General features: G+C 33.7%; 1 protein-coding gene across 1 annotated transcript in view; it reads left to right on the top strand.

Moving 5' to 3' along the window:
- Positions 1–14,918, top strand: part of Ythdc2 (YTH N6-methyladenosine RNA binding protein C2) — a 53,599-nt gene that overhangs the window by 22,106 nt on the left and 16,575 nt on the right. The window contains exons 11-22 of the mRNA XM_006977667.4: positions 2,127–2,253; positions 2,492–2,557; positions 3,749–3,927; positions 4,146–4,242; positions 4,324–4,411; positions 4,499–4,579; positions 6,995–7,077; positions 7,965–8,070; positions 9,853–9,972; positions 10,257–10,529; positions 12,707–12,833; positions 14,480–14,685. Of these exons, the coding sequence (XP_006977729.2) occupies positions 2,127–2,253; positions 2,492–2,557; positions 3,749–3,927; positions 4,146–4,242; positions 4,324–4,411; positions 4,499–4,579; positions 6,995–7,077; positions 7,965–8,070; positions 9,853–9,972; positions 10,257–10,529; positions 12,707–12,833; positions 14,480–14,685 (1,553 nt within the window). The remainder of the gene's footprint in view (positions 1–2,126; positions 2,254–2,491; positions 2,558–3,748; positions 3,928–4,145; positions 4,243–4,323; positions 4,412–4,498; positions 4,580–6,994; positions 7,078–7,964; positions 8,071–9,852; positions 9,973–10,256; positions 10,530–12,706; positions 12,834–14,479; positions 14,686–14,918) is intronic.

Raw genomic sequence — 14,918 nt, forward strand, 5'->3', positions numbered from 1 at the left:
TGGGTTTATTTGCTTGTTGGAGAGGATCTGGCTGTGTAAGCCAGCCTGGCCTTACACTCATGATCTTCTTGCCTCAGCCTCCTCAGTGCTGGAATTAAATATGGACACCACCGCACCTTGCAGCATTCTCACTTGAGGGTGTTTTAAACTGTCCGTTAATATGTTGAGTCAACGTACTTTTCTCACGTGTATACCTTCTGTCTTTCTGCTTCTGGTTTGATGAGAGATTTAGTGTGTGTCTATGCCTGACCGACTTTCTAGGTTGTGAAGACAGGTTTTTCTTTTAAGCTTTTTGTCAGTGACATGCTTATTTTATTTCAACCCCTTTTCTTTGTTGTTTGTTTCCTAACATGACGCGTCATCTAGTCCCTTAGTTCTCCGATTTGTACCGCTTTTGGGTATATTTTAGTTTATAAACCCCTTTAAGAGGTATGGCTGGGGCCGGGGAGATGGCTCAGTGGATAAAGAGGCTTTCTGTCAACCCTGAAGATGTGAGTTTGATCCTCAGAGTCCACATGGTGGAAGGAGAGAACTGGTCCTTCTCCCATGTTATCCTCTGACTTTCACACAGATGTCACGTGTCCCCAGGAAATAAGGAAGGAAATGTAAACAGTGGAAATGCGTCTGCTCTGCTTCTGAACTTAATTCCTTAGGGTATATTAGGCCTTTTATCCTAAAAGTATTCTTTTTAAAATTAGTACTTTTACGTGTATTAATTCAACCTATTGTTGGTATTTCACTTTGTCTATTCTACTGTCTTGCAATTCATATTGTTTCTGAAAATTCTAGTTCATTATTTAAATGTGGAAATTTGTTACATTTACTTCTGTTTTGTATTTGCTGTTTTAAATTATTTTAAGTGTAAAAAAAAAATCCTTTTATCCCTCAAGGATTTCACCTTATAGGTAGATTTGTCCTGCAGTTTTAAAAACAATTTTAAAAAAGTTCTGTTCCTTATATTATGAGCATTCTTGTTATGTTAATTTAGTGACTGTGGGTCAACTATTGTGGTAATAGCATTTAGGTTAATATTTGGGTTTGGTTATTAAGTTAAAATCCTGTATATCTACTAGTCAGCAGACCTCTTCATAAAATGATCTTTTAGGATTTCTCATTTATTGTAAATGTATTTGGCCTCTATTGATAGGCATTTTTAAAGTTGATCATGTTTTTAAAAATTTTGAGAAGTAATATTTTGTTTTGAAAACAGACATTTTTTTCATGCTGTTTTCTAGTTTTTCCCATTATTTCACTATTTATTCTGCATAATTTAGTAATCTTGAAAGTTTAGAGATTTAAAATCTGAGAAATACTGCTTTAAAATATTGATAAAGTACTTTAAATCCTTAACTATGACTCTTGATTTCTAGATTATTTTGATAATGGTCATCAAAGTGTATAGTGTTTTTCCTTTCTTCCTGAGTTTTTATTTCCTTGAGTTCAATATTATAGTGTCTTAAGCCATATGAAGAAAAATTTCAAGAACTTTACTTGAAACCTTTTTTAAAGAACATATATCTTTTATTTTTTTAGAATTTTAAAAGTTTTAGAATTTTAAAAATTTATCTTTTTTTTTAGAATTTATTTATTTTATGAGTGCTCTATCTGCATGTACACCTTTATGCCAGAAGAAGGCATCAGATCCTACTATAGATGGTTGTGAGCCATCATGTGGTTTCTGGGAATTGAACTCAGAACCTCTGGAAGAGCAGCCAGTGTTCTTAACCGCTGAGTCATTTCTCCAACCCCTTGAAGTCTTAAAACATTTATTGCTAGTGATGATGAAAAATTAATTCTTAAATTCTTTATATATTTTGTTATTGAGTGAACATGGCAACCTGTAAATAAAAAAAATCATTATTTAAGGGTTTTGCAAAACAATACCTTTCTTTTTCTTAATTATAAAGAAAACATTAAATAATTTCATCTTATACCTCCGAAGATAGTCTTTATTATACTATTTATGCAAGAGCATCTTGAATTTCTTTGAAGAGGATAGTTAAAGATTGTATAATATTGCTGTCATTTAAAATGAAGGAACAAGTCTCAGGTTAATTATGTTAGTTAACTGAAACAATGAAGGTCTTTAATGTTTGGACATTTAACATTTTATCTTCTTCTTTTAGTTGATTACAGGCATAGTGAGACCAGTGCAACAGCTTTGATGGTGGCTGCAGGACGGGGTTTTACGAGCCAAGTGGAGCAGTTAATTAGCATGGGGGCCAATGTCCACAGTAAAGCATCAAACGGCTGGTAACTTTGGATTGTATCCATCCTTTGTATGTCATGACATAGTTGCACATACCTTTTAACAATTCCTATGGGTGTCCCTATTTTAAAATCTGTTGTACAGTAATTACTTACATTTCTAATGAATAAATAAATAATTTTGGGTGACTAGTTATATAAACTTTAAAAATTTATAATTTGAAAAATTTGAAATTATATAATTATAAATTATTTCTTAGTCTGATATCTTTGAATTTTACAGGATGGCTTTAGACTGGGCTAAGCACTTTGGACAAACTGAAATTGTGGATCTTCTAGAATCTTACAGGTAAAACCTCACACTATGTAAAATGAATTTTGTCTTTAAAAAAATCTTAGCCACGTAAATCATAGATTCTGTAACAGGTAAGCTACTTATAGTCTTTTACCCAAAAATTTATTTTTGTAATTATAAAAGAATTTTCTTCAAATTGTGAATAAGACATATTGTACCATATTTACTTTATTTAAAATTTTTGAAAAATTGGAAGGGAGATTTCCATTTAAACATGGTATGTAGAGAATGGGGAGATGGCTCAGTGATGTGCTTACTGGGCAAGAATAAGGGCCTGACTTCGAGCTCTAGAACCCTCATAAAAAAGCCACATATACTGAAGTTTTATTATGTTTGCTAGATTATTGAAGCTGTTAGTTAAATCTTATGTCTTTAAACAAAAGATGTGTTCATCTGCTTGTTGACTTGAAACAGTAAACAATTTTAAACAAAACTGGAGATTCAAAATACTTCACTTAAAAACTTTCATGAGTTTAGTATTTCCACTATTGGAAACAATCTTATTTGTTTGCTTTTTCCCTTTGGTGGGCCCTTGAGTAGAAATTGTGTGGAACTGAGGAAAATTAGGCAGAATTGAACTTTCTAGAAGTCTCATTAATAGTTATTAATGATAGCTATTTTTTTATATTTTTATATATAGACCAAAGAAGCAAATTATTTATTTCAATAAATTATCCTGATTGTGACTTTTGAAAAACCACATAAGCAATTTACTTTTAAGTATAGAATTATACATAGAGATATTATTATCATCATCATAGTTTATAATATTGAGCAATTATAAATAACCTATTAAGAAAAATATAAATGACTATTTCTGCACCATCCCCATCACTTAACTGTCTTTTTTCTTTAGCCTTCCTTTTGATTGTGGAATAGTACCATTTTGGTTTTGATATGTGTTTCCTTAGTGACAGATGATGCTAAGCATTTTGATGTATTTGTAGGTCATTAGTGCATTTTTTTGATAAAGGGTCTTCTAATTGTGATTTTTCTTATCAAATTTATCATTTACCAAATTTAACTTGAAGAAGATGCTTACAAACCAACACATAAATTAACTATAGATTGTACATTAAGTGACACCTTCCTTAGGGCTTATTGGAAATTCAGAGGAAATAATGGGAAACCTTGATCTTTAAGTATTCTTCTTTTTAATAAAAACTGATTTGGTATTTTTCTTAGTGCTTCATTGGAATTTGGAAATCTAGATGAAAGTTCTTTGGTTCAAACAAATGGAAATGACCTCAGTGCAGAAGACAGAGAGCTGTTGAAAGCATACCATCATAGTTTTGATGATGAAAAAGTAGACTTGGATCTGATCATGCATCTTCTATACAATATTTGCCATAGTTGTGATGCTGGTAAGTACTGTCTGAAAGAATTGAAGCAAACTGTGTTGAAAAATTAGTATTTAGTTGTCAAAATTGTTCTGTAATTTTATTGATAGTAATGTGTGAATAGTACTTATTTTATAATCATATACCAATGTGTGAAATCACATCATATTATTCTTTATAATTAGTTTTGTTGATTGTGTCTGATTTCACAAGATTAAATACTGAAAACCTTCTTCTCCAAGGTGCAATATTAATTTTTCTACCTGGATATGATGAAATTGTTGGTTTGAGGGATCGCATCCTGTTTGATGACAAGCGGTTTGCTGACAATACACATAGGTAAACTATAAAGTTTTGTACATGTTGCTTAAGCTAACAGACAGGTTCTATAGTGTATTTTCTCTTTTCAATTGTAAACAGATATCAAGTCTTTATGCTTCATTCAAATATGCAGACATCTGATCAAAAGAAGGTATTAAAAAATCCACCTGCAGGTGTCCGAAAAATAGTAAGCATCATAAGCTTTTTTTATGTTCTATTTTTGTTATTCATTGATCTATTTTCATATTAATCATAAAATAATTTTCCATTGCAGATCCTTTCTACCAATATTGCTGAAACAAGCATCACTGTCAATGATGTTGTCTTTGTTATTGATTCTGGTAAGGTAAAAGAGGTATGTTATGAATAAGCTATATTTGTACCAAATAAAGAAGATTGAGTTCCAGTCCAACAACTACTTTAATAAAAGACTTCATTTTAATTGCAAATTTCTTTATAGATGAATTTATCACAAAAATGTTGTTTTACTAAACTATTCTACCTTATATTTAGTATGTGGGGTATATTTTGGTGTTCCAACAAATTAGACAAGAAGATTAGCTTTTATTTACTAACTAGTAGTAAGAAGTAAAGAGTTTGAATACATAAATTTGTCACATTGTGGCAATTTGATTACATGTGTTCTCTTTTCTTCTCATATGTGGAGATGGGTTGTATCCCTCTTGTCCACTGATAGAAGAACCTAACACTTCACATATAGTATATAGTAGTATAGTAGGTGTTCTGAAGGTATTTGGATCAAGAGAACCTTGATTAACAAAGGAAAACAAAATCCTAAAAATTGCGAAAGATGTATGCTGTGAACCCTGGGCTTCCAGATGTATATTTACCTGCACACATGCACAGACACATACATACAAAACCAACAGCAGCATAAATTAGAGTGAACATTAAAACATTTAGCCAACAGTGCAAATCATTACCTTGCTTTGTGCAAAAGAGAGTTTTCCCTTACTCTTGTACACTGTCGATGCTTTCATACAACTGTGGCCTTTCATACATTGCAACAAAGACTTCAAAGCATAAAGTATTTACTACTGGGCCCTTTGCAAAATTTTTCTTCTCTGATCAATAAGTGATAACATTTGTTTCCTTCCAGTATCAACATGAGTAATAATTCCCAGTGCCAATTTATTGTAGGTTTTGATAAAATTCATCATAAAGGAAGAATTAACTTTTTGCTATAATAGTATTAATAAAACTAAGTGATGAGCCTATAAATACAAGATGTATTAGATTGCTGTATACCTGCCCTTTCTGCACTGGGGAGACTGAGACAGGATCTAGAGTTCAAGGCTAGCCTGGGCTACATAGCAGGAAACTGTCTCAAAAAGGAAAAAGCAAAAAGTACAGGTTTATTGCTCTTAAATTATTTAAAGCTGAAGGAAGTAGGTTTTGAGTATTTTAGAAATTAATTCTTTTAGGTGTTATCAAATCATGACGTAGACACAGTGATGGTATCAAAAGTTATACATACAAACTAACAAATGAAGCAAATATTATAAGCTAAGCAGATACTTTCTAAAAGTTTCTAAACTTATTGAAGAATACATTTGTGCTTGCTCTGTGTAATTAGTTTTGTCCTAGAGAAAGCAAGAGCACTGAATTGAAGTATTGTATCATCTTAGAGATGTACTGAACCCCTCCTACCACCGACTTTCACTTTAGACCCTTGAGGCAGTCTGCTGTTACTAATGATCATACTTCTCTTTGAAACATTCAGGAAACATTAATTTTTTGGTAACTCAGCAGGATGTTAAATAGCAAGGGTTAAAAATACTTCACTTTCAGGTGTTTAGTTTGTTAATTATTACTCTCATTCTTCAAGAGATTTACTCTTTGAGAAGTAATTCAGCAAAGTTTTTTTTCTAGTCATTCCTGTTTCTTAAAATGATATAATGTGATAGATTCTCACCAGAGAATCCTATTTTTGCAATTTATACTGTTTTGTTTGTTTTTTATAATAGTTTTTAATTTTTGACATGGTTATCACATCATTCCTTCCCTTTCCTCCCTCTGGTTTATCTCTTGCCTCTCCCTTGCTTTTCAAATTCATTTCCTCTTTTTCTCTGTTATTTATTTATATATAGTCCTAAATACATAAATCCAACCTGTTCAGTGTGTATAATTGAACCTGTACCCATGTGATGTCAGGACTGACCACTTGCTATTGGATAACTAATTGCTGTGTTTTTGCCCAAGAAAGACTGTTTCTCCTGCTCTCAGCATTCCCCAGTTGCCTGTAACAGGCCCTGCAAGTGTTTGTTCCCCTTTCCATGTTAGGATGTCCATTGGTGTCATCCTTGTTCTGGTCATGTCCACCAGCCACATTCATGTCATGATGAAGTCTTGGTGTCTTGTGAGAATCAGTTGTTATTAAACTGCAGGAAAGAACTGCAAACGGCTCCACAAGCACAGCATAGAGATTAGGTCTTCAAAGTTTAGTTTGCCATTCATTGTTTTTCATTAGTGTTTATAACCAACAAATCTGAGTTTTTAAGAATTAGTTAGTTCAGTAGAGGAGAGTTGGGGAGGTGGAGGTGGAGGAAGACTTTGAAGAGGGGAAGGAGGGGAAGCTTTGGTTAGGATTTAAAAACAAGAAAATAAATAAAAACAAAAAGAATCTCTTTCTTATAATTAATCAAGAGGGGGCTTTAAGTTTAACTTGTCATGTTAAAATATGTTGAAATGTCTATTTCCTCTTTAGTACCAATCGTATTTTAACATAAAAATGATTTAAATATTACAGAAATCCTTTGATGCACTGAATTTTGTTACAATGTTAAAAATGGTATGGATTTCCAAAGCTAGTGCCATACAGCGCAAAGGCAGGTAATGTACATTTATGTTATAATTACATGCATAATCTATATTCTTTTAATTGCCTGTGATAGTAATATTGTCATATACATTACATATTTATTGTATATTCTTCCTTTTATATGTTAGTTTCACATTAGTCTTAATTTTATACTCTCTTTACCAAGCAAACTGTTGGCACTTTAAAAATTAATTAACTAAAAATTGCCATTGGAATGTAGTGTACGTAAAGAATAAAAAACAAAGGAGTAGTTCAAGAACTTCAGATTTTGTAGTCTTTGTGCTTTCTCTCTGTGGCTGTGTCTCTTTCTCTTCCTCCTCCCAACCTCCCTCTCTCTTTTTCTCCTTTCTGGGTTGTGAGCTTCATAAGGTTGGAAGTTTTTCTGTCATTCATCCTGGACATTAGCTATTTCCCTGATTGGAAGAACTAAAAGGAAACTATGTGATTATATTTTCTGATGCTTTCCAAGAAAGTGTATGCCACTGTGGTAATGGGATAAATCTAATCCTGTGTGGTTATATAATCCATAATCTGTACAACTCTAATCAATGGGTCTGAAAATAGAGCTTGATAATATCTCAATGGAATTGATTAATTTTAAATTAGTAAGCATTAATGCTTTGAATTTCACTTGTTTTTCATATTTATGTTACTAATTTTGATTTTTTTAAAACTGTAACTGTAGAGGACATTGTTCGTGAATCTGGCTCAGTAAAATGATAATATTGAGTCCCAGAGCACTAAACACCTTCTAAAAGTATTCATAGAGGATAAATAAGGACTAGAACTCATGTCTTGATCTTGATTAGTTTTTTTGTCTCCTAAATTACATTAATTTATAGTTTTATTATTGTCCTTATTCCTTATCTGAATCTGAATTTTGTGTTTTATTTTTAAGAGCCGGACGGTGTAGACCTGGAATTTGTTTCCGTCTGTTTAGTAGACTCCGGTTTCAGAACATGCTAGAATTTCAGACTCCAGAGCTTTTGAGAATGCCATTGCAGGTAAACCTACAGCTCTAAGGCTTTGTCTGTGGGTGAGGGGACACCTGCCATTTTAGTTTCTACAGATTGGGCTTGAATTAATCACTTTACAAAATAAAATGATAAGTTAAATTTTATGAAGTCTGGGAATATATCCATAAAAAAGACTTTTCTGTATACAATCTTATCAAACACTCAGATATTTAGTTACTAGAATACATTTAAATTATGGGGCCTGTGTGTGTGTGTGTGTGTGTGTGTGTGTGTGTGTGTGTGTGTGTGTGTTATGTATTTTTAATTGTATCATTTTAAGAGTGTCAGATACATAGTATGAATGTTGAAAATTCTGGATAGGATTAAAAACTACATTATTTAAATTGTAAAAGGTAATACCAACATCATAGTGTAAGATGCAGAGACTCTGTAATTTTGGAACTGCATTCACTGATATTTTCAAACTTTCATTAATTGCTTTGCTTTGAGTTTTCTGCCTTCGTGCAAAACTACCAGAAGAATATCAGTTTAATTCTGCATTTTTAAAAGATGTACTTATTTTATTTTTATTTACATGTATGTTCGTGCATCTGTGTATGAGCATGCCTATTACCTGATGTGAGTGCTGGGAACTTAACCTCCTTCACTGCGGTGCATCAAGTGTTCTTTTTTTTTTTTTTTGGTTTTTTCGAGACAGGGTTTCTCTGTGTAGCTTTGCGCCTTTCCTGGAGCTCACTTGGTAGCCCAGGCTGGCCTCGAACTCACAGAGATCCGCCTGGCTCTGCCTCCCGAGTGCTGGGATTAAAGGCGTGCGCCACCACGCCCGGCTACATCAAGTGTTCTTAACCACAGTGCCATCTCCACAGCTCCCACTTTGATTCTTTAGTCTCTCAGCCTAGATGCCTGCTTCCTGTCATTCAAGGGATACAGAATCATGTTTTTGATATCCACATCCTTGTGATGATTTCCTAGTCTCAGTGTCTTTGCAAGATTTTCTATTCCTTTTATATATAATTAAAAATCCTTAGAGCCTAAGTTACTAGCTAAAACCTTCAAGTGTTTCCAATCCCCCCATTCTCATGTTCCTACTCATACCTGATTTAGTGGGTTTTTTTCAAGTTACGTTTATTTCTTTTGTGTACATCTTTTGCTTTAACATGCTAATCCATTTCTAAATTCCTTGTCTTTATTTCTTTTATGGTAAACTTCTATCGTTCTCTTTACATCTTAGTGTGGGTGCTGCTTCTTCTAGGAAACTATTTGTGACTTCTCCTGCTCTTGCTAGAACTTGATTACAGTTTATCCCCACCCAGTATCTTCATAGCAGTGAACACAGTTATAATTAACTAAATAAGGACTTTGTAAAGTAGTGTAAGGTCTGTTTTTCACTTTCCTATAAACTCCAAAACAGCAGGCACTGTCCTCTCCTCTCCTTCTCTGACTTGTTGCATAGTGCCTGTCTGCAGAAAGCACCTGAGTTGAATGGAAAAGATGGTTGAGTGAGTGAGCATAATGGGAGAAAAATGAGTTACTGTTCGGATAGTGACTCTCTAAGCTTTGTGGGTAAAAACTATGTGAGAAAATGTTACCAGAGGGGGCAGTGGTCATCTTGCTGTAAGTTGATTGATGGTGTTACAAGTGCGAGTGTATGTTTCATCGAGGATGTTCTTTCTTCTATTCTTTGACTCTGAGACTTTGCTAGTTTGGGACTGGGAAACAGTTCTCATGGTTTCTTTAAAATAAAAGTCAATGCTCTATATTTACTTTTATTTTTATTTTATTTTATTTTTTTGCTCTTGTGGTTTATAGGAACTTTGTTTACATACTAAGCTGTTAGCCCCGGTTAATTGTACCATTGCTGACTTCCTTATGAAAGCCCCTGAACCACCTCCAACTTTAATTGTAAGAAATGCTGTTCAGATGCTGAAGGTTGGTGTTTTAATTATTTTACTTCTTTATTTTTTCAAATTGAAATTTAAGCTAAATGAGCATATGTTTTAAGTGATTTCTTTTAAAAGATTTTAGTTGATCAGTACTTTAAATAGTGCTCTTATAATTTAAAATAGTTCTTATATATGTGTATATATTTAACACAAAATATATTTTTATGCAATGTGAGAGTAAAAGAATTATTTGCATTAATTTATACTTAATAAGTTTTTAAGTATCATTTTGGGTTATGTCAAATTGGTTTTTTGTTTCCTTTTACCTAGACAATAGATGCAATGGATGCGTGGGAAGATCTGACTGAGCTTGGCTATCATTTGGCTGATTTGCCAGTAGAACCACATCTCGGTAAAATGGTCCTGTGTGCTGTGGTTTTAAAGTGTCTGGACCCCATCCTTACAATTGCCTGCACACTTGCTTATCGCGACCCTTTTGTACTGCCTACCCAGGCCTCTCAAAAACGGGCAGCTATGCTTTGTAGGAAACGGTTCACTGCAGGGACTTTCAGTGACCACATGGCACTTCTCAGAGCATTCCAGGTACCGTTACTTTTGTTTATTGCTAAGCATGATGTGTTAAATACGTTCTGGGACAGGTATAGCAATTTAAAAAATAAATAAAAATCTATAAACATTCTGTTAATTTTGTTTTACGTAGGAAGCCACATTTTATTCATTTTTATTTAAGATTTATTTATTTATTTTTATGTATATGAGTGTTTTTCCTGCATGTATGTATTTGCAACATGTGTGGACCTGGTTTTTCAGAAGGTCAGAAGAACAGTTTGATTCCCTGGAACTAGAGTTATTGAGAGTTGTGAGCCACCATGTCAGTGCTTAGAACTGAACCTGGGTCCTCTACAAGAGCAACAAATGCTCCAGTCTCAGAAGTCACATTTTATCAATAAAGCAGAAGTGGATAGGGAAACGACCATGAGGCCTCAACCCTACACAAAGAACTACAGGCAACTAAGGAATACTGAGAGTAGGAGAAATATTCTTGCCAAGGGAAGAGCACACCAATTGGTTACAGTACGAAATGGTCAGCCCTGAAAACATACATACAAGTAACATTGTACAGACAGAGTAGGTTATAGTTAAGGATATATAATGCATGTAACAAAGAAAGAGGCCATGAATTTGAAAGAGAGCAAGAATGGGTGTATGGGAGAGTTTTAGGGAGGAAAGGGATGAAAGAAACGATATAATTATAATATCAAAAAAAGAAAAATATTTTTTAAAAAATCTGCTCCTTATAGTTTAGCATGACCAATTTATCTTTATTTTGTCACCCCTATATTCTCTTCATTAGGCTGTATATATGCACATATATATTTATATTTCATGTTTGGAAGTTGCTTATTGTTGAGTCATGACTTGGCCAAGAAATACTCTTAAAATTATTATTGAGAATGACTGTGTGCTATGTAGAGGACACAGAACAAAGATTGGAAGAAAATTATCTTCAATTTAGTATTTGTAAAATTATTTTTTAACAATATTTCTTTTACTTCTGCACTCAAGGCACTATGCCAATAATTTAATATTATAAAGCAAAAAAAAAAAAGACAATTTAAAACTTTTAAAAATAATAGTGAGATATTGAGTAAAGAAAATGATAGTACAAAAGTAACCTCTGAGGAGAGAAATGCAGTGTGGTTTAGAAATTCAGATATGTAGGAAAGAATACATTATTTCTTTAAAAAATCTTTTTTAATTGTTCAAATTTCTTGACTGCAGGCTATGCCTCTCTATATATTCTTACATTTCTCTTTGTTTATGTGGAAAACACTTTCAGGGACTCAATATTTTTCCAGCATATGTAATGTAAACAATTACAAGTTCCTTTATGATTATTATTGAATGATGGATTGTTGAGTTCTGATATTAGATAGTATATATTATAGATACTTAAGTAATAATCAGAAATCTAGAGTAGAATCCCTGTGTTGTGTTCTTTCTAGCTCTCTTGAAAGCTGATGAGATAAGATACAGCATTCTTTTTGTTATGTTCCAAGCCAGGATAGCATATTTTCAAAGGCCAGATTTTTATATTGTATGTATGATTTCTAGAAATCCCACTTATTGCTTTTTAAAGATTTATTTATTTATTCACTTATTCATTTATTTTATGTATATGAGTGCCCTATCTGCATGTATGACATTATGCCAGAAGAGAACATCTAGAGATGGCTGTGAGCCACCATGTAGTTGCTGGGAATTGAACTCAGGACCTCTGGAAGAGCAGCCAGTGCTCTTAACCACTGAGCCAACTCTCCAGCCCTCAAAATCCCACTTTCTATTTCCAGTCAATTGAGAGAGTAACATAGAGGTGGTTTTTATTATTATTAGGAGTTTCAGGATTCCTAGCTATAAAAGTATTTTAATGGACAATATAAGTGGAAAGCCTCTCACTTATGTGTAATAAAACTAGATATCTATATACCAGCCAAAAACTGTATTTATGAGGGAAATTCTTACAGAGTTGGTCGTTTGAGTCACTTGATGTTCAATTCTCATTGGAATTTTGTAAACTCAATTAACATGATAGCAGTTGTATATAAACTAAAGGACAAGTCTAATGTGATTAAAATCTTACATTTTTTTATAAAATTATTAGAATGATACTTTACCTTTAGTGATTGATACAGTGGCATTACTTTGTTACCTCACTGAGGAGTGTTTGGTAAACACTTCTACATACTCTGTTTTTGTAGGCATGGCAGAAAGCACGAAGTGATGGCTGGGAGAGAGCCTTTTGTGAAAAGAATTTTCTCTCACAAGCTACCATGGAAATCATTATAGGCATGAGAACACAGTTGCTTGGGCAGCTTAGAGCATCAGGTAAGGTTTCCTATGTAGAACACCTGCTTGTCCTTCATGTTTCTAGACTTAAAGTGATGCCAGTTTCTGTAGGGTTTTTTGTTTGTTTGGTTTTGGTTTTTTGAGACAGGGTTTCTCTGTGTAGCTTTGCGCCTTTCCTGGAACTCGCTTTGTAGCTGAGGCTGGCCTCGAACTCACAGAGATCCACCTGGCTCTGCCTCCCGAGTGCTGGGATTAAAGGCGTGCGCCACCACCGCCTGACCAGTTTCTGTAGTTTTTTATATCATTATGTCTCTATTCATGAGCTGATGTGTACACTTCTCTATCTTCTGGACTTTTCCTTATTGATGAAATAAAACATTACACAGGTTGTAGTAGTAAACTATATGGACATGGTGTGTATACCCTTTTGATAATGTTGGCAGTGAGCAATTTATGTTTTTTGTTAAAGATCAATTTAGATTTAATAAGTTGTTATATTTACTTTTGCCACTACCAACCAGAAGTTATTTAACTCTATAAAATAGCAATTATAAGAATTTAAGTAGATTGATCTGGCTACTGTGTATGTAGTAGAACACTAAAATGATTGGTAATAACTTGACGGTACTTAATTCTTTTTGAGAAGACTCTAATATTATTTTTTTCTTTTATAATTGCTTCTTTGAATGTTTTTTTATTGTTGTTGGCTTTGTTTTTTTTAATAACATAGTTAACTAAAGTGGTAGTCAATAGTATCAGAATCTGGATTTATAGGTTAGCTGAAGTATTCAGGGAAACCAGAGAATTGAGAATTTAGATTTGTTTTAAATATAGGGAAATATGAAGGATTTTTGAAATTTAAGCATGTAGTTAACTACTACAGTTGATGTCTGAGAAAATGAAAACATTTTGATACAAGTAAAAAGAATGGTTTGGGTTTCAAGTTGTGAACTTGGAGAATGTTTCTAATAGTAGCTATCTTAGTTTGGTTTCTTTTGCTATGATAAAGACAATGATCAAAAGCAACTTGGGGAGGAAAGGGCTTATTTCGACTTACAGTTGTTACATCACCAAAGGAGTCAGGGCAGGAACTCTTCAGAAGCTATGGAAGAGTGTTGCTGACTGACTTGCTCTCCATTGCTTGCTCAGCCTGTTTTCTTAGAGCGTCCAGGACTACCTGCAGAGATGGCACTGCCTGCGGTGGGCTGGCCCCTTCCATGTCATCACCAATCAAGAAAATGCCACACAAACTTGCCTACAGGCCAATCTAATGGGGGCGTGTTCTCAGTTGAGATGACTCTAGCTTTTGTCAGGTTGAGGAAAAGCTAACCAGCACAACAACTAATGAGTGACTTTACTGAAGAGTGTGCATATAGAGCCAGGCATATTAGCTATATCCTGACATCCTAAATGCTCAGGAGGTTGAAACAGGAGGATGTATTCAGGGCCAGTTGGAATTACATGAAATCTTGTCCCAGTATTCACTGTACTTCATCTAGCCTGAACAGATCTAAACTTTGCTTTATTAGTTTTATACTTCACACTTACTAGAATGGATTGTATTAATCATGGAGTTGAGTATTGTTAAGTTTATAGGAGGTTACAGTTATTGCTGTCAAATATACACAAATGTTAGAGCCTTTTGCATGATAGAGAAGATTGGTGTGCTCTTTTTGTCTATGCAGGTTTTGTTAGAGCACGAGGTGGTGGTGACATTCGAGATGTTAACACAAACTCCGAGAACTGGGCTGTTGTTAAAGCTGCATTGGTAGCAGGCATGTATCCTAATTTAGTCCATGTGGACAGAGAGAATGTAGTATTGACAGGGCCAAAGGAAAAGAAAGTACGATTCCATCCTACTTCAGTTCTCAGTCAGCCTCAGTATAAAAAGGTAAAACATTTTTAATGCTCCCTTGTGGTGAATCAAATTTAGGTAGCTGAAGATAAAAAAAGTACTCTAACTACCTCTGCTTTAGCAAATTAATTTATAAAATATGTGTAATGAAACATTAAATCTTAGAAATATCAGGGGTAGCATTGGGAAAGCAGTGAGGAGATCTGATAAACCAGAAGAACAATGGCTTGCTGTAATGTTTGAGTGCTATTGTACACCATCTGTTTCAC

This window comes from Peromyscus maniculatus, chromosome 19, assembly GCF_049852395.1.
Source record: "Peromyscus maniculatus bairdii isolate BWxNUB_F1_BW_parent chromosome 19, HU_Pman_BW_mat_3.1, whole genome shotgun sequence".
NCBI lineage: Eukaryota > Metazoa > Chordata > Mammalia > Rodentia > Cricetidae > Peromyscus > Peromyscus maniculatus.